Source organism: Nuphar pumila, chromosome 6, assembly GCF_984573655.1.
Source record: "Nuphar pumila chromosome 6, dmNupPumi1.hap1.1, whole genome shotgun sequence".
NCBI lineage: Eukaryota > Viridiplantae > Streptophyta > Magnoliopsida > Nymphaeales > Nymphaeaceae > Nuphar > Nuphar pumila.
In genome coordinates this window covers 94,238,434-94,266,011 of record NC_143254.1, presented here as the reverse complement: position 1 = coordinate 94,266,011, position 27,578 = coordinate 94,238,434, and the positions used below count along the sequence as shown (strand labels likewise).

Below are 27,578 nucleotides of genomic sequence, written 5' to 3'. Positions count from 1 at the left end.
TCTTCTTGAAGTTCTTGGCTGCAAACAAGAAAGTTCGGCAACCTTATATTGTGACAATCAAGCCGCAATACATGTAGCGGCAAATCTGGTATTCCACAAAAGAACAAAATATATAGAATTGGACTGTTATTTCATTCAAGAAAAAATAGAGGCAGGAGTCATCGGTACATATTCTGACAAAGGCACCAAGTAAAGAAAGCTTTAAGCATCTTGTTGGCAAGTTGGGCCTACTAAGAATAGAGGCGCCAACTTGAGGGGGGAATGTAAAAGTAAAGAGGTAAAAGTGAAATGGCAGGAGTTATCTAAATGTAAAAGTAGAATGTAAAAAAAATTGGAAAGTAACAAATCCAAATGTGTAACCGGCCAGTAGATAAGGATTATCTAAAAGATCTGATAGCTAACAGATTATAGCAATTGGTTAGCTCCTTTAGGAAGTCGTTGTACCTTATCATGTATTCTGTTTTTTTTCATTTGCTGTATATATATCGTGTACTCCTTAATGAATGATATCGCAGATTATCTTCTTTCTCAATCTCTTCATTCTCGTATTTGCTTTATATACTGGATCCAATATTACCACAAATAATTCGGACCTTGTCCAACCTTACCACATCAGATTTCTTTTGGAACCAGTTTTTTTTAAACAAGATACAAGCTATTTGTTTTTCTGCCTTGTTTCTCGTTTCAGCTTTCCATGTATTTATTATGCTAGACACCCTTTATCAATATTTGATCGCAATAAAAAAACATGAAATATGTGAAGAATGGTTTTGCTTCTTCAAGTTTTTAAATGAGACAATCAACCATGGATCCAAACTTTATCCCATAGATAACCGGACTTGACTGAAGCATAGAGACCAAAACAAGTGGGTTTGAGCCATTGGGCCATATAGCTGGCCAACCGGATTCCTTAAGCACACTTATAAAATAATGATCAAGTGCTATGTGGTCTTAGAATTCCTTGACCAAATCCCATGAACTACAAAATATCCATATTAGTCCATAACTCCAATTTGGTTGTTTGCAGCAAAACCTATTGCAATAAGTCCAGCTAATCATATCTGAATCTGGTAATTAGTCACCAGACCCAGGTCCGAGATAGATCCTGATCCAGTCATATACAATCTAATTGGACACTTGAACTACACCAGGATCATTTGTGCTAATATTTTCATTCGGACTACTGTCTCCACTTTGTTTTCTGTAAGTCAACTTTGTGGTGAGAAGGAACACCATTTCGTATATTTGTCCACATTCATACTTGCCAGGTTAAGGCTGCAAACGGACCAGATACAACGGAATATCCAATCCGAAACCTACATATTATTACTGGATGCAGGACTTGGGTCAGTGTGTTAGGTCAGATCTAATCCAGATCAAGAAAAAATCCAATCCATTTGCGTTTTTTTAGTGTAGACAGCTTACATATCATTACTCCGGTGCAAGCTCTCATGATCAGTCTTCTGTTCAGTGGGCAGCCCAGCTTTGCCAGGTTCACCTTTATGCAGTCGGCTTGCCTTTTGTCTGCTCAAAGGCAAAGAACAAGTCTGGGTTGATCAAGAATCCACAAGAGTGAGGCTGGATAGGTGGTGTTGTGTCTGAGCTGAGGTCCTTGAGCAAGAAGAACCGAGTGACTAAGCTAAGAGGGATGCAATTATACACGCACATGCACCCACCCTCGCGAAATAACATAGTTATACTATACAGTTGTAAAATGCTTTAAATATCAATTCAAACTAAGCTAAATTTTTGGGCACTTAGTTTCTTCTGGAAGGTAAGAGCGTGTGAGGGTGGGGAAGCCATTTCGCAGGAAATGATTGAATCCCTAGAAAGAATGTGGGGCCCATCATGGTCTGTTGGCCTGTTGCATTTTTGCGTTACGCGCACAGGAAACCCTGAAACAAAATAATCGGGGACAGTGCATGGTTTCAAGTTTCAAACTTTCAAGAGCAAAAAGCGGCAAGATACTACCACACCATTATCTATCATACTCCAAAATAGGAGACAAAGGTTTAGGTATTAGTTAGTACAACGAATAAAAAATGGTATCAGGCATCAGCAGACCCCCATTCATGTTGCGTCTTTCACATACGAGCGCACAGGAATCAGTTTTGTTTATTTCTCATCATTGGTCAAGGGAAAACACTCCTTTCCCGAGGCTACCATCGTAGAAGGCAGGTGGCTCCGGCGGCTCAAAGGGTGTAGTGCTGTTGGATGGTCTCTATATCCAAGCCCTTCAACTTAACAACGGACTCCACATGTCCTTTAAGCGTGTGAAGCTCGCGCAACCTGCGGTAGAAATCATGAAGAGCATCCGAATCAAATTGAGCGGATTCAAGGAACGGGCCCGGGTAGTTTGTAAGGTACTCGGGTCACACAAAACACATTTCTTTGATTCTTACCTGGCGACTTCAGCACGCCTCTTTGCCTGCTCTGCGATCTCTGACAGTTCCCTGTAGCTACTCTTGTCATTGAGAAGGTCAGCGGTCTCTGGGTTGTGAAGCCCATGCAGGGTGCGCTGAGCAAGAGCCCATTGGGCCTCCCTCTCCCCTCTTCCGTAATCCTTCTTGGTTGTGAAGGCCGTCTGCAGCAAGGCCAAAAACAGATATTTATGATAAGATGTTACTTGTTAAAAAAAGAAAAGCATATGAAGCAAGAAGGAATATATCTCATTCTTGCCACTGCTTTTCGTTTTTTCATTCCTTCTCTACCGATAATATACCTTGTTCTGGAGCAAGGAATCCCAAGCCTTTCCACTCAAACCGTAGCGGACAGCAAACTTGATGATGTCGAGAGGAATGTAGAAGATAACGCTGTAGAGCCAGATCACTCCTGCCCATCCCCATCCTATTCCTTCCACCCTTGCGAAGGCCCAGTTTGCATAGACTGCAATGACGGTTGCAATCTGGAACAGAAAATTACAACCAATAAGTCATCCCATACAACCATAGTCTCCAAAAGCTAGATTGATCTGATGGTGGTCGATAAGTATCGTAGTTTGCTGGCTGAGATACTACTGCAGCTATCCCAATTAACACCCAGGAGCTTGGATTTAGAACCCAGCTTGGTTTCAATTTAATAAGCCCAAGAAACACCAAGCAAAACGAAACCTTATGTGGGTTACTCACCAGCTGAGCAATGACGAAGGCAAAGACCAACAGGAAACCGGGGCGCTCGATGAAGGACCAGCTTCTTGATCGTGTCACGAAGATGAGGGCCTGGCTCACTATACTCACTTGGAGGTAGAGAGCAGAAGTCAATTCGTAATCGTTATCTCTAATTGATCTAACCCCAAATATATTCTGCCAAACACGTATAAGTGAAGATCAGATATATCCAACAAATAAATATTCTTTCATTTTTTTTGTTCTTTATGGTCTTGTTTCAATTTTCAAGGTCATAACAGATGGAGAGTTTGATCCCGTCCGACTACTTACGGAGAACAAGTCGGTATCGTGGGCAACCCAGAAGAAAATGACCGTCATCACGGCGAGGTAGGTTCCTAGAACAATGCCAGTGGCGAAGATCTCCTTGAGCTTCCAACTGTCCGGCATGGGCGAGGGCTTTACCCTGTCCTTTGAGATCGTCATGATCGTCCCTGCTCAACCCACGAAAAAGTTCAGTATGTGCGCACACGAGTGTGTGTGCGTGTGTGTGTGTAAGGGGGGGGGGGGGTGAGAGAGAGAGAGAGTCTTTACCATCGTTGAGAATAGCGATGATCAGAACCATGAAAGGAGAGAAGTCAAACTTCCAGATGAGAGCAATGAGCATGAAACCCAGCTGCCATTTACCAAGAAAGAGTGCAAAACCAAAGTAAGGCATCCATTTAGAACTTTTTCAGTAGAATTGACTAGAAGACGCATTTAACTATACTGGTACTTACAACTATACGGATTGTGATGGACACGGCATATATCTGAAAGAAAGGAAAATAAACAGCTTAGTGAGAGTTTATAAAACAATACCAACCACACAGGTGTTGAAGAGCGAATCATGATTCTTAGACATAGTGATGAGAGAGGTTTTACAGTGTAGTTCTTCATCCTCTGGAAGATGGCTCTGCTCGTCAAGACAGCACTGACGATAACGCTCAAGCCAGGCTCGGTGAGGACGATATCTGATGCACCCCTGGCTGCATCGGTCGCGTCGGCTACGGCAATACCAATGTCAGCCTTCTTGAGCGCAGGAGCATCGTTCACACCGTCTCCGGTCATGCCACAAATGTGCTTCCTCTCCTGCAATTTCTTCACGATCTCGTATTTATGCTCTGTTTTATCATTCAAAAACCGACAGAGTTCCAATTACCCACCACATATACTGATTCAGAAGGAAAAGCAGGATATACCCATCACGGACATTGATTATGAGAGTTGGGTGGTCTTACCTGGGAAGACCCCAGCGAAGCCGTCGGCCTTCTCAATCAGTTCGTCGACGGGAAGAGCAGCAATGGACGCGTCCTTGTACTGGCCCAGGAGAGAGGAGGAAGGATACATGTTGGTACCCATCCCAAGCCTTCTCCCGGTCTCCTTGGCGATGGCGAGCTGATCACCAGTGATCATCTTTACATTGACACCCAGGTTGAGAGCTTGGCGAATCGTCTCCGCGCTATCGTGTCTAGGAGGATCGAAGAGAGGCAACAAACCTACGAATTGCCATGGACCTCCGGCGCTGTCTTTGTTTGCCTCAGGCACCGCCTGGTCACGCACATGACAAGAATAAATCTCACAACAAAAGCGTTTTCCCTGCTGGGCAAGCAGCGGTCACACAACTCACAAGCAAAAGAGCTGTAATTTATAATCGCATGTGGCTAGGTCATAGGGGTCACTCACTAAAAACCTTAGGGAATGAACTTTCAATTCAATAACCAAACGGCCGATTATGAGTTATGAGTCATGGCAATTGACAAGAAGTACGATCAACAAGGTGCTTATCATCATTTTCCGCTGGGGAGGTTAAAAAAGAAATTGAAGGCGTGCTCCAAACCTGTCTTGCAACGGCCAATGAACGGAGACCGCGTTCAGCAAACTTATCAATGATGGCGTGAACCTTCTTCCTGGCATCATCTTTCAAGTTGCATAGCTCCACTATCTGTTTGAGACAACGACATCCAGGAAATCAATAGCCAAAAATAAGAACTAATTCACAGCAGGGTGCGTGAATGCGCGATCACACACAGGCGTGCACACGAGCCGAGCCGAGTTTGACCATATTTCACACAAAAAAATTTATTTTAAAGATTTTGAGGGTGGGATTTGAACCGGCCAACCTCGTACAAGACGGGTACAATAAAAGCCCTTCCCATTAGGGTAAGCCATTCTTTTCTAATACGAAGGACAGGAAAAAAAGCTATAAAATGTAGGCTGTCTGATATAAGGATAGAGGGAAAAAATAAACATATTAAGTGCAAAGCCACATTGTCCCAACAACTTTAATCATTTTTTGTTTTTGATAAAAAGCAATAACCCTAGTTGAGGTAAAATTTGTTTTTTTTATCACATGACAAACAATAAATACATAATACCAGACCGAACTTAATCGAGTATTTTCGAGCTTAGTGCATTGATCAAGCTCGGCTCCTTGTGCACCCCTCACACATATACAGGTCCATCCAAAAATCAAAAGGCACAAATCGTGCTTCTTGCACCAAAATAAAGAAATTTTTGGTAAAACAATCTAGGATCGCCACACTTTCATATCTGACAGTAGACTGCTCAAATACAATCGTAGTCACAGAAACCTTTTTCTTTTTCATTTTTTTTTTGTTTTTAATGGGGATGGAGGAGAATGGAAAGAAAAGGAAATATCACTACTGCGTGATTCACGGGTGTCTTTTGGATATACTGAACCAGTGTCATGACGCACACAAGAGGGGCGTGAATCCTTACCTGCTCAGGGGCACCTTTGCTAGCACGATGCCAAGTGCCGTCTTGGTCGATGTAGGTGATGGCAGTACGCTTATCAACCGGGTTGAAAGGCAGGAAGTGGACCTCGGTGATGCCCGCTCGTGCCTAACCAACCAAACCAACAAACGCGAACCAGTTAGAATTTAATAAGAGAGACCACCTCGCTTTTATCGAGTTACTTTTTCTGGCATTGATTCAATTAACTGTAAGAAGAGGAAGTTATAAAGGTGTCCAAAAGCGTAGCAAGGGCCCTGTTACAACGAACCTCTTTTGGATCTGCCAGCATTCCGACGGTGGCAGCATCGATGGCGTCCTGGTTTTCTACTCTTGATGCCCTTGCTGCAAGCAATACCACCGTATCCTTGTCCATGTCCTTGACTAAGACCTGCAACCAATCAACCAATCAAATCATCGCTTAGTCTTCAAGAAGCAAAATACAGACGCGGGTAAAGGAGCCCCTCCCACGTCCGTTTCAGCGGGCTTGAGCCCATGGTACCTTAAAACCTAACCCCGGGTGAGCCTGCTAACACTGTTTTTTCACCTCAATCCTGCACCCAGCCCGATTACTCACTGGTAGAGCCTAGGTCGAGGTCATTGCCAAAAGTTGCGCTCAGCTACCTAGCTACAGTTGACCCCACCAAAAGCATAAACATATTATGAAAACGATCAACACAGACGTGACATCGGTCCCATCAATAGAAACCCCGTAATACTTTGTTGTATTCAATCAGGAGACGTGTCTCGTTTATGATGGAGTTTACAATAGCTTGTAAAACACCGTTTTACCTGATCAGTGACCAAGCCTGCCTCCCGACTGATCCATTGTCCTTACCAACACCCACCCAGCTCGTTAGGTCCAAATGCTTTAATAGGTTAAGTTTTATGTTATACTCATATAATATTAGAAGACTAATCGATGAAGACCTAACACGCATTAGCTATCTACCTCGGTGAGGCCCTTGTCGATGGTGAGCTTGTTCAGGGTGAGGGTGCCGGTCTTATCGCTGCAGAGAACGTCCATGCCCGCCATCTCTTCGATTGCAGTCATCCGCTTGGTGATCGCACCCTGCTCGGACAGCCTGTGCGAGCCGATCGCCATGGTCACGGAGAGGACGGTTGGCATAGCGATGGGGATCCCACCGATCAAGAGCACCAGCAAGTTGTCGATACCATCCCTGTATCTGCGATGCTGGATGGGGTACATCACTAAGATCTCGATGATCATGCCCACTCCAATAGAGCAGATACAGAAGTTCCCAATGGCCGTAAGAACCTGCATTGCAGAAACAACCATCAAAACTCAGAAATTAGGTAGGTTGTTTGGATGAACTTGGAATTTTGAACTAAGCAGCGTCATGAAACATAATAATTTATCCCAGTGTCTACATAAATAAAGTTAGATATTCGTAATGGAGGAAAAGGTAGGAGGAGGAAGAAGAAGAACAAGAAGAAGAAGAAGACCTTTTGGAAGTGCCCAACGTTATTGGTGCTGTCGACCAAATGGGCAGCCTTGCCGAAGAAGGTGTGAACACCAGTGGCGATGACAACAGCCTCGATCTCACCCTGCTTGCAAGTCGACCCGGAGAAGACCTCCTCTCCGGGATTCTTGGTGACGGGCAGAGACTCACCAGTGAGGGCGGATTGATCGATCTTCAAAGGATCGCCCTCGAGAAGTCGGGCATCGGCCGGAACGATGTCACCGAGTTTGATGCTGATCACGTCCCCTGGCACAAGAATTGCAGCATCCTGCTCGCTCCACTTACCGTCTCGGAGGACCTTCATTTTAGCATTAGTGTCAAACACATAACGCGTTAGCGTCCGCGTATCCATTATCCATATTCGCTTCTTTCTCTTTAATTTGATTTGCTTACCTTGGTCTTTGGTGCAAGACCCGCCATGAGAGCAGCTGCTGCATTCCCAGCATTGTTCTCTTCAATGAAACTGATTGTAGAATTGATGAACAGCAAGACAACAATGCCCACGAAATCTTGCCAATCTGGTGGTTCGCCCTGCAAAAAGGATGGTTTGTTAACGATTGGGTTGGACAGGACCGCCATCCGGTTGGTTCCTTCTCTTTAAAGAGAAGGATGAGAGTGACACCTTCATCGCAACTTTTCTCTTGTGTATACTCTTGTTTCCCAGCATGGTCTACATAGCGAATCGCATACATTTTTTATTTGTCATCCATGCCAAGAGAGCCTATAGTTTACATCATAAGAGTTCACATTCAACAAATTTGAGTCAAATATGACAAGAACTGCATATTTGGCGTGCAAGACAAGACAGCTGGGCGGTCTTAATTGATAAATGGGCCCTAGAATGCGAAAAATCAACCTATCGCATGACATCATTTTGGTATATACACGAAATGCATGTGAAAGATAGCAACGTACTCCTCCGTTGGCAAGAGCAATGGCCATCACGGCAGCGACCTCCATGACCCATGAGAGAGGATTCCACATGAAACCCAAGAACTTGAGGATCTTGCACTCCTGATTAATCCACAAAAAATAAGAGTAAGAAAACTGAAGAAAAATGTTTTATCACCTGAGTATCCAATTTGACCCTAAAATTTGAGAGAGAGAGAGAGAGGTGGCATTTAAGAAACTTTTTTCAACGATTCGTGGTAAAACTGGTAGTGATTTAAGAGATGACTGGAGAGAATAGAAAACCTTCTTCTCCTCCAACTTGTTGGGGCCAAAGATCTGGAGACGCTGCTCCCCTTCCTCCGTTGTCAATCCCTCCTTGGTGCATTTGAGCTGCTCGAAGACCTCCTCGATCGGGATCCTCTCCTAATGACGATGACGGGTTGGATACAAATGAACAACCAACGATATGAATGGCAATTATATAGAACTAAATAAAACCCGTAGCACTCTTTTTCTTATTTTATTTCGTTTACTTTTGCCTTTATTGGAAGGCGTAGTGGAACAAAAGAATAAGTCATCTTCAGGCCAAGAAATTACCAAAAATGTCAAAAAAATAGAAAAACGAGGGAAGATAATATGCAAAATTTGTAACTCATAAATTCGTGTATGAAAAAGCACGTAAAGAGGGAAAAAGCAGCGGGAAAAATCTTTTTCTTTTATAACTTCTGGAAGAAACAAGAAAACTGAGAAAGAGACGAGGATTTCTCATAAGCGGTTTCCAAATGACAGAAGAAAAAGTACCGAAATTACGAATAAAAGCCAATGGATCGAAAGAAGAATGAAGAAAAGAGCACCAAAATTAAGAGTAAAAAAAAAAGGAAAAGAAGGACTATATCTAGGAGATAAAACGTTAGGGACGACGATACCGTCCATAAAACGGGAAAAGTGAAACAACCTGTAAAATCCGTAAAGAAACTCCGATCGGAGATCGGAGAAGACGTTCAAAGCCTAAACGAAGCGACAAAAATGAAAGAGGACGCAATTAATCGACAGGAAAACTTCCAAAAGCTCTTTTCAAGAATTCTGAGAAGGATTTAACAGATCGATTCTTCTCCTGACAAGCAACGGAGAGAAGAACTAAATCTGAACAGAAATCAAGGAGATAGAAGCTCAGATCCCAACAAAAACAACAAGAGAAAGGAAGAAAAACAAGCGAACGGGGGAAATCTCACGAGATCGACGGCCTCGTTCTTGATCTCCTCAAGGCTGATCGCCTTCGCATTGCTGGATTCCGCACTCGCCATCTCCGTTCCCGGCCGGGGACCTCTCGGATCTCAGGGCACCAGCCAGAAACTTAGCCGGAGAACGAGAGAGCAAAGAACAAAGGACGGTAAATTCACTCTTCCTCTCCCGTCCCCGGATGACAATCCCCTCTTAGAACGAAGCGCTGCGCATCGTCCAGAAGCAGCAGCCGACCTTCCCTCTTAGGGTTTAGGGTCTTCTTCTTCCTCCTCTCCCCTTTTTGGGGACTCAGGCTTCCCACTGAGACGTGAGAAAGCGAGTACCCATGCAGACGCTCTGCCACCTCCCTTTTATATCCCTCCACTCGTCGCTTCCCGGACGTGAGACCGGAGCAACCGGTGACGTGTCGGTAGCCTGGCGCGGTTCGTTGGCCGCCTGTGGCTCGGAGGACCGCTGGCCTCCCCCCGCTTCGCTCGGCGCCCATTTACGGAGCTCGAAGTGGGCCCCACGTTCTTTTCCCAAAACCCGGTTTTTCGGGACGCCGGTGATCGGCCTGAACGTAAGCGGGACCGCTTGTTTCCTTCCCTACTGGTGGGGAGCGATGTGGTGGGGGATGTTCCTACTGTGGCTGTGGTGGGGCTCGCATCCGGACGTTGGGCGGTTGTCCTGCTTGCCTCTCTACCGTTGGTTCGTGAGCGAGGGAAAGGTGGGCTTCCCAATGGTAAGGGGCCTTCCATGTTCCGTCATGTTTGTGGTTTGGGTTCGATATCTAACTGAACCAAATCCGTTCAGTTGAATTGGTTCCCGACCCAAGTTGATGGGTGGGGCTGCCCTTTTCGCTTAGTGAGATAGTTTTGGATGGATAGGTTTCACTATCATAACTGAGGGGTCTCTAATTCAAATCACAGTGACAAACGTTTTTGTCGGCAATTTCTCGTTTTTCAAAAACTTGGGAGAAATTGAAAAAAATTCCATAAATCTCGTGTTTTTTTCGGCAAAATCTCGGCAATAAAAAAATAAATTAAAAAATATAAAAAATATTTTTTTATAAGAAAATATTAATAAAAACTATTTAAAATAAAAAATACATGATTCTTTTTGCGATAAATAGCCGTTTAAAACGTAAATATCACATTTAAATCATGGTATTTATGTTTTTTTCATAAATCTCACGATATTTTGAAAATCTCACAAGAAATTGCCGTTTTAAACTTTCAGGCAATTTCTCGCAATATTATCACGAGATTTTTGTAAATCTCGCGATATTTGTCACGCTGATTCAAATCCCATGCCTGTTATCTTCGAGCTTGCCAATAAATAAAATGAAAAGGCCAAAAGTGGTAGAGACCAGTGTTGCCAGTAACGGGTGAATCAGCCGATACGTATGGTATCACCAAAAACTGACCTGAATAATCTATTTTTAATAAATATAAAAAATAATTTGAAATTTAAAATTAATATTATTTTAATGGCTTCAGCACGTGTCACGTTCTGATTAACATGCAATATTTTTTTTTTAATTATTTTTTGGCTGATTCAGAACAATTCACTTGAGAATCGGCATCACCCGATTGAGGCCAAACGATACAGATCCGATTCCGATACTGACAACATTGGTAGACACTTTCGAGTTCAAATCCAAGCTGAATCTAATTGAATAATTTAACAAGTTTAGTATAAAAATATTGCGTTGATATTAGGCGATAATATTGTTTTTTTAGGGCTGTGTTAGCTTTTAAAAATGTAGTGATAAATTCAAGATATTTTAAAACGTTGATGATATCCGTGAGATTGAATTTCGATCAGTTTTTGGGTTGATGCTGCAGTAGGGAAGCTCCTGTCATGACCTTATCTATCTTTGCTCATACAGGACAACCGTTATGGCTGAGGTGTGGTTAGGTGAGGGACTACCCATGCGTCTTTAAGTGAGGACGCGATCTACCCATCAATGGGCTGGATATCGGGTCCAACACAAAAGCCCATATTATGAGATACGGTCATATCAATCAGATCCATTTTCCACCTCATATGAACTGACCAAGAAAACCAGAACAGCAATTGGGATTATACTGGACATATCTACCGGAGTAGATAACCTCGAACCATATCCAGATCCAACTACTAAACCCAATGAGAAAAAAGGTTCACCTAACTAAAATGCATAAAAAAAACATCATAACAATATATAAGGGACTCTTTTAACAGGGCACCACACCTGACCCTGATCACAACTTCCTTTGTATTAGTTGAAGTCAACCACAAGTCCAATTTTTTTTATATATATATATATATATATATATATATATATATATACACTTAGTGTCCGCCCAAAGTGGGTTGTGCATTTATCTCGTATAGAGTATAAATCACCATTCTTTTCTCTCTTTTTTGGATATCATTGTTTGTTTAGTAGAAAAAGAGTTTTGAATCATACCATTATGATACATAAGAAGAGAGTTTTGAATCATATCATTATGATAAGTAAGAAGATTTTTAAAAGCTTAAAAAATCAACGGTCCACAATGCACTAAAATTTGACAACTCTAAAGATCAAATTTCTAAATAGAAATAACACTATCCAAGGTTTGATCCAGCTAGAGTCAACAAATTTACATCATAAGAGTTCACATTCAACAAATTTGACTCAATGCTAGTCATACAATAAGAGTTTTATGGATGCATTACACTTTGAAGAATTGCAGCTTCACTGATTCAATGGCTCAATTCCATAGTTGTAAAGTTGGTGGTTGATCAGTCAACAATGGTGGAGGTAAATGACGGCCACTGATTTATGCAGCTTGCTTTTAATCACGTTACAAATGCTTCAAGCTCGACTAAGCTTTCCGAACAATAACCCGTCTTTCGCGCTTATACTCAACCTCATCTCTTTGATGCATTATCAACAGCGCCCTTCTCACCTGGCATGAGCAAAGCATAGGTTAAGATCATCCATGTAAATGAACACACTTAAGAGGAAGAACGTAAATGGTCAGATTATGAACAGAAAAAATGCGCACAATTGATTCATTGGTTCCCATTCGGGTAAGGTCATCGATTAGACGTCTCTCTGAGATATGACTTCCGATTCCCATTCTTCTCTTTATTTGTGTTTCAGCTTGCTGTAATGAACAGGCAATGAGATTCTTAGGTTGATTACAACAGGAACTCAATACCTGATGGATATTGATACAAGATTGGCAACTTTATATACCTTTATCTCATTTCTCATCTCAGCTGTCAAATTCATCTGTTCATTTAATCCAGATCGAGCAGCATCCATTGTGGATACGTGGAAGAGTCTTAGAGCTTCTGTAACATGTTCTTCAGTAGCAACCGGAGATCTGAAATGAATATTTGCAATTAGAATAGTTGAAGAACAGATAAACATTCACATATGCATGCAAACACTCATGTACGTCTCCATACAAGACGATGTGCATGCATGCACACACAAGGGCCTAAACTTATTCTCTTTCCCTTGAATTGTTGGGTAAGTTCCAAGTGGAGCAAACATTCCAGTTGCAAGCTAACTGAAAAAACAATCTGGAGCAGAAAGTTATATAGTGGCAAAACAATTAGATAGTTATTTTTGAAAATCCTAGGAACACGGAAAACAAGAGGATGAAATCCACTTGGGAACAAGTTCATGAACATGCTTATTGTGCAGATGATGAATGCTCTAACAGTTCAATCTAACAGTCATTTGATTGAAATTTGATCCACAATCGACTTGTGAAGCAAACTCTATATTTTGATAAAATCAATACAGTTTTAGATCAAGATAAAATCAACACTTACAGCCTCATCTTCGCAAGGGATTCACTCAGCCTTATAATAGCTTCCAGTTGTCTCACAGTGATTGGTATTGCAGCAGCCTCACCAGATTCATTAGCCTGCTGTCTCATTTGCTGCAAATAGACATATTTGAACGATCATAATTGAATGCATTACTATGGAGAAAAACAAGTGAGAAGTAAAACATGCATCATAATGCATCACATGTATACCTGTCTGATTCTGACATAATTACTTTGCAACATGCTTGCAGCAGAATCTGACAACCGTGGCTTGCAATGCACACGACAGTACTCAATGTATCTGTATTGATTGAACAGAAACAAATAAATAAATTCTAAGCTACACTTGACTTTATAAAAATGCTAATACATCAATCCCAATCCCTACCGCTTCAGCCAGTTCTCTCCCTCCATGCTATCAGATTCCTTAGAGATTGCACCAGCACTGGCGTGAACTTTTATGATGTGGCTAGCTATAAGCTGCACAAGGACACGAACAAATCAGAAATTTTCAACCAGAAATCTGAAAAAAATGAGCAGATATCAAAGATAGATGATGACTGATTACTTTATCTTGATTATACATTCGAATATCCTTCACAATGAAAATAAGATCGAATCTTGACAGAATTGTGGTCTGTAAATCAATGTTGTCTTGTGCAGTCTGAAAGAAAATCCCAGTCAATTAATCACTTTTTTTGCTTTTTTTGGCAAATTATCAGTTCACAAATGGACACTCAAGCATTCTAGATCTGAGCAATTGGAAGAAATGAATAGCTTAGAAAAATATCTGGATTCAATTTGCAGACCTTGAGATCATCATAACGCCCTGATGGAGGGTTCGCAGCAGCAAGCACAGAAGTTCGGGAGTTGAGTACAGTAGTTATTCCAGCCTTTGCAATGGATATAGTTTGTTGCTCCATGGCTTCATGAATAGCAACTCTACACAAATGAAACCCATGTGGCATATCATATTTTTTATGGAATGATCAGGGTGTAGGCTTCAAATTAATAAATCACTTATGAGATTGAACAAGTAAAAAAGAAATAGGTGAACAGTAGCAATTCACAAGTGGTTTGAAGCCTGACGAACCAAGTAATGTGGACAAAGTAGCATTCATTGTAGATGAGACATGACCAAGATTAATATGCATGGGCTTTTGTACCAAGATATCATCGAAGAAGTGGGGGCACTTTCAGAAATTATCATACCAATGTCTTGCATTCTCTGCAATTTTCATAGGCATTTCCTGACTTGGAAATGGAAAGAAACAGTTCTTGTGGGTGTGAAGAAGGCTCCTGATAGCCTTTGAACTGAGTCAGATTTTCAATGACTGGTAAAGTTTTACATATCCAAGTGTAATTTGATCAACTATGGATGAAATCTAAGCAACTCTAGGGCAATTAAATAACTGCAGCATTCTTCATCCACCAAAAGAGGTGAGCTCTGCACAATCAGGTCAAGGTAGGAGTAGAGATAGCAGGAAGTAGAAAACATTGAGTTCTCATGGCTATAAGAATTGATTATGGGGTTATCCTTGTTTTCCGAGATATATGTGCAAGAGACGCCAAAAAGATGTTGAGCTCCTCATAAAAAGGATGAATAGATAGAATTAATAAATAAAACAGGATTTATCTACATTGACCTCTATGAGCATCTTACCTATCTTCGACCCTCATCTTGTCAAATTCATCAATACAGACAACTCCACCATCAGCCAGAACCATTGCACCTCCTTCCAGATAAAATTCACGCTGAAATGAGGAAAACAAATAGTTGAGTGAACATGATTTAACTTCAAAAACACCAGCAAGGAAGGAGTATACTCTATTAGATGAAAACTAATACAGTGATGGTCCTCCATAATTAAATTCATATTGATAACAAGAAAGGTTACAACTTACAGAGCTGTTATCACGGATAACAGAAGCAGTCAGTCCAGCAGCAGATGAACCTTTTCCAGAAGTATAAACAGCCACAGGAGCTGTCTTCTCAACAAACTTCAGAAACTGCACAAACAGGGAAAAGAAAAAAAAACACATCGCCAGTGAGGACCTGAAAACAAGACTGACTGAGCCTGATACGATGCTTCTTCATAAAGGGTACATTCAGGATTAAATAACCAAAAAGATCACAAGTTAAGAAGGGCAACAGATCCCTAAAGAAAGGTAAAGGTAATCAAGGAATTGAATATATATATATATATAGAGAGAGAGAGAGTAATGTGTTACTTAGGCCCCCTTTTACATTAGGTCTCGTTAAGCCCCTTAAAAAATCACAGTTTTAAGTATTTTTTGTCGGTCCAACACCGTAGATGTGATCTATAGGTTTTGTTTAGTGGGAACCAGCATTTGGATCGCCAGAATCTGACCTGTATACAGTTTTTTCTGGTGATCTAAAATCAATGGCGACGAAGGTACCAGTTTTTCCAGGTTCAGAAAAATATGTTTTTTCATCAAAAAACATGATCCAAGAGTCGATTCCCACTAAATCGAGCATGCTAAACACATCCAACAGTTCAGATCTATCATAAAACACTTAAAACCTATAGGGCAGAATAGGGCAGAATGAGAAACGGGGCCTAATATGTTCAGTTCTCATATATATATATATATATATATATATATATATATATATATATATATATATATATATATATATATATATATATAGAGAGAGAGAGAGAGAGAGAGAGAGAGAGAGAGTCAGAAATGGCCAACACTGTGTTGAGTATGGTGACATCAGAGATCAAAAGAGCTGGTTCATTTAGTTCATCTTACCACTGCAACAATTCAGCTCATGGGTGCAATTCCCAAATTATAAAGAGAACAATTAAGCTTTTCATGTCAAAGATGATATTTCTAGAGTTGTTAGAAGTAAACCTATCAAGGTATAGTGACCTCAATGAAGTCCATGAAGATACATATAACTGAGAGCACTCAATCATTAAGAACACACAGGTATACTCTACTTACTCCATTCAACTCTAGAAAAACAAACACATAGTAGAACCATTTATTGGAATGACCTGTACCACTTTAATCAATCATTCCTGGTGAAAAGGAATCAACTCAAAATTCTATAACCTGGATTACCTATAAGGCTGAAAATCTCTACTAACCTGAGATTTAGCAGTGGAGGGATCACCTAGTAGCAAGACATTGATATCTCCTCTTAACTTCACCCCATCTGGCAATTTCTGCACCAGAGAGAAAACAATTAGGATAGAGAACATTTATACAAGGGATTACTAAAATTATGACACATTCAAACCTTTCTTGATCCTCCGAATAGGAGACAGGCAATGGCTTTCTTCACATCAGCATGACCAAAAATGGAAGGCGCAATCATGGAACAGATCTTTGTATATGAATCTGGCCTTTGAGAAAATTCTTTAAATTCCAGTTCCTGTAGGCCACCATTAAAACCCAGGAAGTAAACTCTTGCACGAATAATATGAAGAAAATAGGCAACTGTAACATAGGCAACTCCATTATATATGCAAATATGTGATAAGAACTCAGAGTTGCATTTTTATTGACAAAGGGTAACAAATATCAGGAACTGAATGGCGGGAATAACATGTAAACAAACACAGTAGTTACTTTACAGTTACAATCACAACAAAAAGTGGGGAAAGTTTCATTTATAGCCATTACCTCATCTCGTGTAAAGGAAGAGTGGCCACCAGAGTTGGAATCATGCACTTGCTCTATGCCTACTACTCTGATATAAGGCTGCCTAACTGCAACTGCACCTTTCTGATTGCTAAACAATCATAGATAAAGTCTTAACTTGTCTATTTTTATCTGCAATCATATATCTAATACAGTTAATGAGCAAAGGAAATCTTACGCAGCAGATCCAGCTGCCTGGTAGATGCTGTAAATACCCATAACAGTAAGCCTTGTGCCAGGAACTATTGTTTGAACAAGGTGACGATCAACTGATAGCAGCACGTGGCGTGGGAGCTCTCCAGTCGGAACATCCTTAGAGGATAAAAAGAAGATCAAGCTTTCAGGAAGTGACATTTGAGAATTATAACCACTATACTGGCACATAGGATGCACCAAAAGCCAAAAAAACTGATGAACTGCTTCTAATGCCAACCAATTTCTCAACTGTTACACTAAGGCAATCTAATTAAGATACATGCCTGTGAATGTAGTCAGACTTTTTTTGTCTGTTCAGTCCAGAAAAGAGGGCAGATCAGGTGTGATTACATTGCATAAACAATGTGATGCTCCACCAGGTTGCATAACACCTATCTGACTCAGAGTCTCAGACTATAGGCCTGACAAACTTTAACTGGTTCATGACATATTTGTTGGGCCCAGCAACATGAGCGAGGTGGGGGCATCACATTGTATTTTGTGCAATAACATTGCACCTGATCCTGAGTATGCAGAAAAGGGGAAAATAGTTTCAAATTGGCTTGTTAACATGGTGCATAAAAGGATAAATAACCTAAAAAATCAACCAACTTTAATTATGGTAACACAAACATGAAATTCAAACAAGTGTAATTATTTCAGAAATAACCAAATAGCACAAACAGAATTGAATCCCGATGAATAAAAGAATCATTTTCTTAGTAGCTTTATGCATAACTATAGTGCATTTAGAACCAATCATAATTAGCAAGTGGCAAACAATCTTGCCACTAAACTCTCAGGTATTATCCACCTTGGTAAGTTCACTCATAGCTCCTCCAAACAATCATAGTTCCCTAATGAATCGGGAAGTGAAAAAGAAAGAAGATTCTTATAGATATTGCTGAAAAGATGGACATATGTAGAACATGTAAAGAACCAAACAATCATCAGCAATCAGGAGTATTAACATGGTTTCAAAAGCCAGCAAGAAGTAGTCTAAAAAAAACAGTAATACATGAAGAAAAAGCAGAGGTTTATCTACCTCAGGGTTTTCCTGCAACTTCAGCGTCTGTTGATCGACATATTTGCTTTTATCAGGAACAACAATCCAGGGATCAATGGGGCAAGGCTCTTCCCCAGGCTAAATAATTGGAAAAATAAGATGCCAATCCTATTAAACCTTAGAACCAACAAAAGGTTTTGAACAAAAAAATCATACAGATCCTTATCAGATAAAAATTTCTTAGAATGCATCAGAAACTTGAAAAGAAATAGGAAGCAAAACCAATACAAAACAATACCTGGGGAACATGGTCGCATGAACGAGGAACTATGGCTCCACCAAGCCCAGGACGGCAAGGGACGGTCCTCACATTCTTGCAGTTCCTACATAACAATGTCACATATGTCGCCTTCGCCTTTGTTCTCGATGCAGCAATTGAGATTCCAGAAATCTTAACAAGCTTCGAGATGTAGTCAGCCTATCCAATCCCAAGATAAAAACCAACCAACCAATAAAAGAAATGACCCAAAAAAATGCAAGGCAATAAATGATCTTTTGCACAAACCCCAAGCGACCGCATCGACAAAGGATCCTCCTTAGAAGACAGCAGAATCTGCACATCCCCTATGTTGGGTTCTTCCATTTCCCCCGTCTCCCCGGCTACCTTGGACCGCAAACTCGCGAGAACCTCGGCAGCAGCCGTTTCGAACTGAAACCATTTAATTAAACATCAATAAACAAACCAGCAAACAGAATGAGGGACAAAAGGGAGAAAGGGTATCTTGAAGGAAATGGGCACCAAGGGTAAATAATCAGCAGGCTGCTTCCGGATCTTCGAAGTGAGATCGGCATCGAACGAGTCGAGATCTTCCATCTCGACAAGGAGGAATTTGGGGTTTTGAATGAGACTCTCTCTAGGGAAAATCCAAGTATTCTATCAGTCGATTGAGCGGAAAAATACAGTACCAAATTGGGGGAAAAGAAGATGGGTGGGAGAGGAAACGATCGGAGACGATTACCGGTAGATGAAATCACCCTTGATGCTGGTGAAGCTTCGGATGAACTCCTTGAACTTCACGAGAGCGGCGTGCCTGGACTGGGAGCCATGGCGTTCCTGCCCTTCAGGTGGAAATTGGGTGTGGTCGCTGTAGAAGATGGCACCCTCGTCCCACCCAGACATGTTGATGCTGATCCTTCTCTTCTCTGCGCACAACCAACAATCACCACCCACAAAAGCACAGAAGAAGAAGAAGAAGAAGAAGAAATGCTAGGGTCCCTCTTCTTGTGTTTTTTTTTCTTATGGTTATGCATTTTCTGCTAGGTTATCTTGTTTTAATATAGGGGAGATGGTTTGGCGGGAAAAAAATGGCGGGAAAGGGTGGTGATCACTGATCATGGTGTGGTTTTCGCGGGTTGGAGTTCCGGATCCTGCGAGTGGTATTAAGGGTGTCAATGCGTTGGGTGTGACCCGAATCAGGTAGGATCTGAGTTTGGTAAGAAAAAAATAGGTCTGGTCCCTGAGATTATTGGATCACTATAACTAGGAGGTTTTGCATTGTTATTAGTATTGTTGTAAAGTGGCCTGAATTGGGCAATTCGTGCCCGGCTACTAAGGTGCTGTGTCATCTGCTGGTTTAAAAAATTGGCCGATTAAGCTCGGTTTGGTTTGGAACAGAAAATGCCCCATTTTGGGAATTGTTTTATGAATCGACATTGGTTTTTTTTACCATCCATTACGATACAGAAATTTTGCTGCAAGCCTGCAAGAACGAGTTTCATAATTAGTTTGCATAACTCTAGCAATTGTTGCAAAATTTTCCAGTTCACTTGATTTTTCCTTTTCTCAACTAACATCCATTTAGATTTATCAGAGTGATAACATTACTATTCCGGCTGGACAAGCTGCCGATTTCTTACCTGAGTCTCCCTCTTGACAACCGGCAGGTTAGAGCGTTTCACTGAACACCAGTCTTGGATCGTGTGGAATCCCGGCTAACAGTTCTGGTAAGGTAAGTACTTATCGCAAGGTGACTCTGATCAAATCAGAAGTGTTTGACCATTCCTTCCTATTTCATGTCCGTGTTTAAGATGCCTGCAAGAATCGAGAAGCGTCTAAGGGAGTTAATGCATTTTTTTTTTGAGCAGTGACAATCAACAACGGTCTGGAATCCCTCTTGTCAATTGGTCTCAGGTTTCTAGACTGGCCAGCCGGGGTGGCTTGGGGGTCATGCTCCTTGTGCTGTTGAGTGAGGCATTGATATGGAGGTGGTGATGGTATGCCCGTTGCATTTGCATTGAGGGAGACCTTGCATAGTATTTTCGCTCAAAATACGGATTGCAAAGTCTGTAAATTTTTGAGATTTTAAATAAATAAAAAATTCAACTGTATCGTTGAATTAGAAATGTATTTCTACTTTTTATTTGCAATAATTGGTATCGTAGAAGCTCAATTACTCATTTTAGGTCAATAGAGGTAAAGTCATTTCAAGAATTAATTCAGACAAAATATTATTAAATATTTAAATTATTATACAGAATAACGGTTTTAGTGAATCACAAACTCAACTAGGTATTTTTGAGGTGTTTTGAACTCAACTAGATATATTTTAATGGTTTTCGAAAAAAATTCTTAAAAAGAGTATTTTAGTTATAAAACAAATCTTGGCAAATATTTTAATCAATACATTATGATTTTAGAAAGTACCAAAACCATGAACTATTTAAAATTAATATACTTAATTAATACGAATAAAATGTAAGAAAGTCTTCTCGAAGAAAAAAAATTAAAATTTAGAATCGACCCGAACTCTATATTGGTTGGACCTAAATGAATCGACCCGAACTCTATATTGGTTGGACCTAAATGAATCGACCCAAACATAAAGTTTTAGAGATTTTAAGCAATTAAACAAATATTATATTATATTTTAATCATAAATTTTTTAAAATAATTATTATTAGTTAATTAAGATGGATTTTAAATTTTATTTAAAAATCATTATAGTTGGGACCAAACCGAACTCGATTGGGATCTGATTTGCATTGCGTGCAAGGGAGATGATGTTCCATGGGTGTGACTCACTAGGGCACCCTATTACGCCCAAACTTTTTGTGCAATTTTTGCCTTGTACTAAATCTACCGAAAGCCCTACGTGTCTCACACGGGCCTTTCGGCCTTGTAATGTTTGTACAACTTTACGTACCTATAATTTGCATTTCTTAATGAGATTATGGTGCACGATACTATTGTATTTACCCGCATTCAATGAATTGATTTTTATTGAACGTTCCTCTCTCCCCCTCTATTCTCTCTTTCTCTCTCTACTCTTTCTCTCTGCTCTGTGTGATTGTTGCTTCCTTGTAATTGTGTGTTTGCATGCAATACTATATGCGCACTTGTTGCTTTGAAAGATCTGTTGTGTTCGCTTTTGTAATTCGCTAAAAGGCTTGTTGGGTCAAGGTTCTCCAACGTCGCACAAGCATCTAACATTTAGCCATTGACAAGTGGTACCAGAGTTGACTTCACCCTGGGTAAGATGAAGTTTGTCGAGTCTCACTCGACAATCGTTGATCATGGCTTCTGAAGATTCTGGTGTGCTGATACTACCAAAGCCAAAGAGCAAGAAAGGAAAGGGGACAAAGATGTCTACCACCAAAGCAGCTTGAGAAACTCCTTCGGCAGACCCCACCAAGTTGGAAAAGATGGTAGAAAAACTCCTGCGAGAAATGTAGGAGATGAAAGCTAAAGTATGTGAAGCCTCTCTCAGCTATCAAAAGATCGATGATGAGCTCAAGATTGTGAATGAAGAACTCCAAGGAAGTATCGTATTACTCGAAGATAGAGTAGACTCGATCGTTGCCGAGTTGGACACCGTGAGGGACCAAGGATTAAGAATAGAACAAAAGAACCAGGCTTTGGAACATATAATCCTAGCTCTGGAATGTCAGCCAATGACTGACGATTATGGTATAGTTGAAACATCGACTACTCATCTAAAGATTCTCGAGCCTAAGAAGTTTATTGGTGCTCACTACGCCAATGAAGTAGTGAATTTCTTGTGACAGATGGAGGAATTCCTCAAAGCAAACTTTGTCAAGGATGAAGCAGTTAAGGTTCGAGTCGCCACAACGCGGTTGGCTAATGATGCCATTGCCTGGTGGTGAAGAAGACACAATGACATGAAGAAAGGTCTCTTCATAATTGATACATGTGATGACTTCAAAAGAGAGTTGTGAAGTCACTTCCTTTTGATGGATGCCACTTACTTTGTGTACAAGAAGATGACGGGCCTGAAGCAGACTAGGTCAATTCATGATTATGTCAAGACCTATTGAGCCCTCATGTTGGAGATCATAGATATGGAGGAGACAAACTGCCTCCTCTATTTCATGATGGGATTACAGCCTTTGGCAGAGCAAGAGTTGAGAAAGCAGAAACCTCAATATCTTGCTAGCGCCGTAGCAACAACAAAAGTACTATCAAAATTTCAGCAAAAACCTAAGTTTAAGGGAAGACAACTTTTGAGGACAAAAAGCAGAATGATAATTAGGAAGACAAACAACATACCCAAGGGCAAAATCATCAAGACAACTGAAACTAAAATTATCAGGGACGGTATGATGGAAACAGGAACTACCGTAAAAATCACAGAAATGATGATAGAGCTGTGAACGCAGCTCAGACGGAAAACCTACTAGAAGACCAACCAAGGATGAAGATGCTACAAAGAGTATCAACACTCAAAGAAGTGAGTGTTGGCGCACCTTCATCTAGCAAGACACTCATGTACATGGATGTCATCGTGAATGGAGTGGCCACTCTGGCCATGGTCAATTCAGATGGCACCCATAACTTCATATCTCAGGAAGAAGCAAAGCGAGTGGGTTTAAAATCCATGAAGAAGGCAAGCCACATGAAAGCGGTGAACTCGAAAGCGAAGTCAATCCTCAGTGAGGCAAAAAAATATGATTGTTAAGATGGAAGATTGGTTGGGCATAACCAGTTTCTCGATAGTCCCACCCGACGACTTTAAGGTGATCCTCGACATGGAGTTCTTGTGGGCAAACAAAGCCTATGTCATGCCCCACTTGAATGTGGTGTCTATTATGGATGAGCGATGCCCATGCATGGTTGTTGCTCATCCTGTTGACACTTTGCAGATGCAGACGATCTTCGTGATTTAGTTGAAAAAGGCATCAAGCAGAGAGATACGACATTCTTGGTCGCCCTTTGTAAAGTTGAGCCTACGATGCAAGCAGACATCTCATCTAGTCTGATCCCCATATTAGAAGAGTTTAAGGAAGTGATGCCTTCTGAGCTTCCCAAAAAAGTGCCTCCTCAAAGAGAGGTAGATCACGAGATTGAACTTCTGTCGGGCGCAAAGCCCCCTGCTATGGCCCCATATCGCATAGCTCCACCAGAGTTGAAAGAGCTATGGAGGCAACCAGATGATATGCTGGCCTCTGGCATTATTCGTCCCTCAAAAGCACCATTTAGCGTACCCATGCTTTTTCAAAATAAGCATGATGGGTCCCAACGGTTGTGCATGGATTATTAGGTCAATAACTAGTATATTCTACCATTGATCGTTGATCTATTCGATCAGTTGACCAACACCTCAGTGTTTTCAAAGCTAAACCTATGATCAGGTTATTGTCAGGTCAAGATCGTAGAAGGGGACGAGCCCAAGACTACGTGCATGACAATATATGGCGCATACGAGTTTTTGGTTATATTGTTCAGTCTGACGAATATCCTTGCAACCTTCTCGACCCTTATAAATAAAATCTTCTACCCATACCTGAACCAGTTTGTAATAATTTAATTGGATGACATCATTGTCTACAACAAGAATTTAGAGGAGCATGTGTGACACTTGCATATTGTGTTTCAATTGTTGAAGGATAATGATCTATATGTGAAATAGAAGGAGTGCTTATTCGGGTAAGCGGAAGTGGAGTTCCTGGGCTATGTTGTTGGACGTGGCATATTGCGGATGGACCAACAGAAAGTTCAAGCCTTCGTGGAGTAAAAGCCTCCCTCCTCTATGTTGGAGCTGTGGTCATTTCTGGGACTCGCGAATTACTACCGTCGATTTATTGAAGGATATTTTCTGGTCTGTGATCCTCTTACAAATTTGCTTCAGAAATATTAAAGTTGGGATTGGTCGGATGCATGTCAAACAACCTTTGAAGAGCTGAAGAGGATTGTTACCATTGATCTAGTGTTGAGGCTACCCGACCACACAAAGACATTTGAGGTCCACACAGATGTTTTAAATTTTGCTATCGGTGGAGTACTCATGCATGAAGGGCACCCCATTGCTTTTGAGAGCCGCAAATTGAAGGATGTGGAGCGACAATATTGCGTGCACAAGAAAGAAATGACTGCAGTCATGCATTGCTTACGAATTTGGCGTCACTACATCTTGGGATCTCAGTTCGTCATTAAAATGAACAACATAGCTACTAGCTACTTCTAAACATAGAAAAAACTTAACCCTAAGCAGGCTAGATGGCAACAATTTATAGCAGAGTTTGACATGGTCTTGGAGTATAAACTCGAAAAGACCAATGTCATAGATGATATACTAAGCAAAAAGGCTAATTTGCCGGCCTTGTGAGAGGAGGAAGCTTCGTCGACTCAGCCTCAGAGCGACCTCCTCGACCGCATTCAGGAAGGCATCTAGTCTGATCCATCAGCTCAACACCTAGTGACCCTAGTTCAACAAGCGAAAACCAAGAGATTCTGAATGCAATATGGCCTCCTGGTGACTAAGGGCAGTCACATTTTTGTACCTCGATGGGGATCATTGCGAAGATTGATAATCAATGAGTGTCATGATACCTGGTACTCAGGGCACCCGGGGCAACATCAGATACTCGCTTTAGTACAACATGCCTACTACAGGCCTTTTATGCGATATGATATTGAGGGTTATGTTCGCACCTGCCTGATCTACTAATAGGATAAGCCGAGTAATCAGAAGTCTGCAGGACTACTTGAGCCTTTTCCTATTCCAAACTGTCTGTGGGAAAGCATCTCCATGGACTTTATTTTGAGACTACTGAAGATGAACGACTGCAGTTTGATCTTTGTGCTGGTGGATCGATTTCCAAAGTATGCAATCTTCATGCCGATGTCGTCCACCGGTACAGTTGAACAAGTCGCAGGTTTGTTCGTGAAGCATGTTGTGACCAATGGGGGGATTCCAGAAAACATTGTCAACGACCTCCAGATAGTTTTGGCAGGAAGTGTTTCATTTGTTGAGGACAAAATTGCACTTTTCAATGTACTTCCACCCCCAGATGACCAAACAGAGAGAAATAATGCTCTCCTTAAAGAATATCTGCGACACTTTGTAGGTGCAAATCAAAAAGACTAAGTAGACCTTCTGGACATTGCTCAGTTTTCCTACAACCTGCAAAAGTGTGAATCAACTGGCCATAGTTTTTTGAGTTGGCAACAAAGAGACAACCCCAGGCGTCGCACGCCATCGTGGCGAATTATAAGTGCAAGGTGTCACTTGCCCATCATTTTGCTCAAGACTGGCAGGATCAAACCGAGCTAGTCAATGTGTTCCTATACAAAGTTGCCAAGAGGATGAAGAAGTGGGTGAATCAGAAGCGTCGCCCTGCGAAGTTCAAAGTCGGAGACTTAGTATTAGTCAAATTGCATCCTGAGAGAATCAAGATCTTCTGGGGTTTATATTAGGGCCTCGTTCACAAATACAAAGCCCCCTTTCCTATCATCAAGCATGTATGCAACCTTGCCTACAAGCTCAAAGTTTCTCCATACTTTCAAACACATCAAGTCTTTCACGTCAGTAACCTAAAGTCATTCCATGTTGATGAAGAAGACAGTAGTCGTAACCAGCTGATGCTAGCACCAACACCTCTCCGCACAATTGACGCCAAAGAAGTAGAGTACATCATGGATAATATGTGCAATCGTCAATGACAGTTCAAAGAGTATCTTATCAAGTGGAAATAATTGCTAAAAGAAGAAGCCAGTTGGAAGAAAGCGAAAAACGTCCACCAGTTCCCCCTCAACAGTGGACGAGTATGAAAAATGGGCCTATCATCGAGGACGTCAACAACTTAGGTGAAGGAGAATGTTACGCCTAAACTTTTCGCATGGTTTTTGCCTTGTACTAAACCTACTGAAAGCCATGCATCGCTCACACGACCCTTTCGGCCATGTAATGTTTGCATGACTTTACATACTTGTAATTTGTATTTTTTAATGTGATTGTTGTGGACGACACTATTGTATTTACCCGCATTCAATGAATTGATTGTTATTGAACGTTCCTCGCTCTCCCTCTATTCTCTCCTCTCTACTCTCTCTCTCTCTCTCTGCTCTATATGATTGTTGCCTTCTTGTAATTGTGTGTTTTCATGCAATAATGCCTGCTCACTTGTTGCTTCGAAAGATCCACTGCATTCACTTTTGGAACTCGTTAAAAGGTTTGTTGGGTCAAGGTTCCCCAACGCCGCACGAGCATATGAAATTTAGCTTGTGACAACCCGACCCTTTCCCTTAACCTCTCTATTTCTTTCCCTAATTTCACCTAGCTAAAACCATTTTCCTCATTTTCTATTCCTCTCGTATTCAGTTCTCAGTTTTTTCACAAACACCTTAACCTTTTACTCTATCTGAGATGAAAGTCCTCACTCAACTCAACGACAACAAGTCTTCACCAAAGCACTGATCATCATGCAGTGCACTAAAGCCCTTTCTTCTTCCTAATCTTGTGTTTGCTTTCACGAAGGTGTCCCATCCTCCTGTCCAGGCACCGATTGAAGGCCAACCTTCTCCTTCCATTGCTAGTTGTCGGAGGCAACTTTTCCCTCCTGTTTCTAGTTTTTTTTAGCAACGTTGTGAGCCACTCTCCCCCTGCCAACCAGCCAGTCAAAACCCCCATGGCTATTGAGGTTCTCTGCTAGTTGGTTGCCACCCACTGCCCACCAGAACTCCTATTCGTCGAAACCCTTGCTAATTGAGGTTCCCTACTAGCTGACCCTTTGTTTTCCCTCTCGTTTCTTCACCACTGTGGTTGCAACGGGAAGGTAAACACCATTTTTCTTCTCATCTTTTCAAAATTTTCCTTCTTTCTCATTTTGTCTTTTTTTTTTTAAGGAAAGGCACAACTGATACCTCATTTTTGTTTCTCTTTATCTTATTTTCAGAAATTCTGCACAAATCATCTCACTATCATGAGATTTGTTTTGACTTCATGGATTAACACCCTCCCTCAGCCACCATCGAAGGTAATGGTTAGACTAATTTTCATGTTCTTTAGCGTGCAAAGGTATGTAACATTTGTTGCTTCCACAATTATTTAGCGATTTTTCATTGTTTTAGCATTTTTCTTGTCAATTTTTA

General features: G+C 41.1%; 2 protein-coding genes across 3 annotated transcripts; both read right to left on the bottom strand.

The window, feature by feature from the left end:
- Positions 1-2,005: 2,005 nt before the first annotated feature.
- LOC149835229 (plasma membrane ATPase 4-like) lies at positions 2,006-9,615 on the bottom strand. The gene is made up of 18 exons (XM_090010450.1): positions 9,505-9,615; positions 8,576-8,695; positions 8,297-8,395; positions 7,775-7,912; positions 7,365-7,679; positions 6,850-7,176; positions 6,169-6,288; positions 5,886-6,008; positions 4,984-5,088; positions 4,385-4,694; positions 4,029-4,267; positions 3,884-3,916; positions 3,699-3,780; positions 3,438-3,598; positions 3,129-3,302; positions 2,723-2,905; positions 2,403-2,584; positions 2,006-2,289 (listed from the first exon to the last, which is right to left on the bottom strand). The coding sequence occupies exons 1-18, from the start codon at positions 9,574-9,576 to the stop codon at positions 2,193-2,195; spliced, it is 2,880 nt and encodes a 959-aa protein (XP_089866576.1). The 5' UTR covers positions 9,577-9,615; the 3' UTR covers positions 2,006-2,192.
- A 2,733-nt stretch (positions 9,616-12,348) lies between these two features.
- On the bottom strand, positions 12,349-19,370 carry MCM5 (Minichromosome maintenance (MCM2/3/5) family protein). 2 transcript variants are annotated; one of them, XM_090010448.1, is made up of 19 exons: positions 19,210-19,370; positions 18,990-19,104; positions 18,756-18,899; positions 18,489-18,668; positions 18,230-18,328; positions 17,168-17,301; positions 16,972-17,080; positions 16,586-16,720; positions 16,434-16,511; positions 15,217-15,321; positions 14,975-15,066; positions 14,121-14,253; positions 13,880-13,975; positions 13,700-13,791; positions 13,522-13,612; positions 13,313-13,422; positions 12,726-12,855; positions 12,532-12,633; positions 12,349-12,432 (listed from the first exon to the last, which is right to left on the bottom strand). In XM_090010448.1, the coding sequence occupies exons 1-19, from the start codon at positions 19,368-19,370 to the stop codon at positions 12,349-12,351; spliced, it is 2,190 nt and encodes a 729-aa protein (XP_089866574.1). The 2 variants fall into 2 exon arrangements, with proteins under 2 accessions (XP_089866574.1, XP_089866575.1); XM_090010449.1 differs by having other exon boundaries at positions 16,972-17,073; positions 17,170-17,301.
- Between the last annotated feature and the right edge of the window lie 8,208 nt (positions 19,371-27,578).

What these genes read in the sequence shown, in the direction of transcription:
- MCM5 (XM_090010448.1), bottom strand. Translation starts at nt 19,370, where the DNA reads ATGTCTGGGTGGGACGAGGGTGCCATCTTCTACAGCGACCACACCCAA. An exon ending in AAGGGTGATTTCATCTACCG is followed by an intron (nt 19,105 to 19,209) that starts GTAATCGTCTCC and finishes GATTTTCCCTAG; the next exon opens with AGAGAGTCTCATTCAAAACC. An exon ending in ATTATGTCAGAATCAGACAG is followed by an intron (nt 13,423 to 13,521) that starts GTATACATGTGA and finishes GTCTATTTGCAG; the next exon opens with CAAATGAGACAGCAGGCTAA.
- LOC149835229 (XM_090010450.1), bottom strand. Translation starts at nt 9,576, where the DNA reads ATGGCGAGTGCGGAATCCAGCAATGCGAAGGCGATCAGCCTTGAGGAG. An exon ending in CTTCGCTGGGGTCTTCCCAG is followed by an intron (nt 4,268 to 4,384) that starts GTAAGACCACCC and finishes ATGATAAAACAG; the next exon opens with AGCATAAATACGAGATCGTG. An exon ending in CCATCACAATCCGTATAGTT is followed by an intron (nt 3,781 to 3,883) that starts GTAAGTACCAGT and finishes GGTAAATGGCAG; the next exon opens with CTGGGTTTCATGCTCATTGC.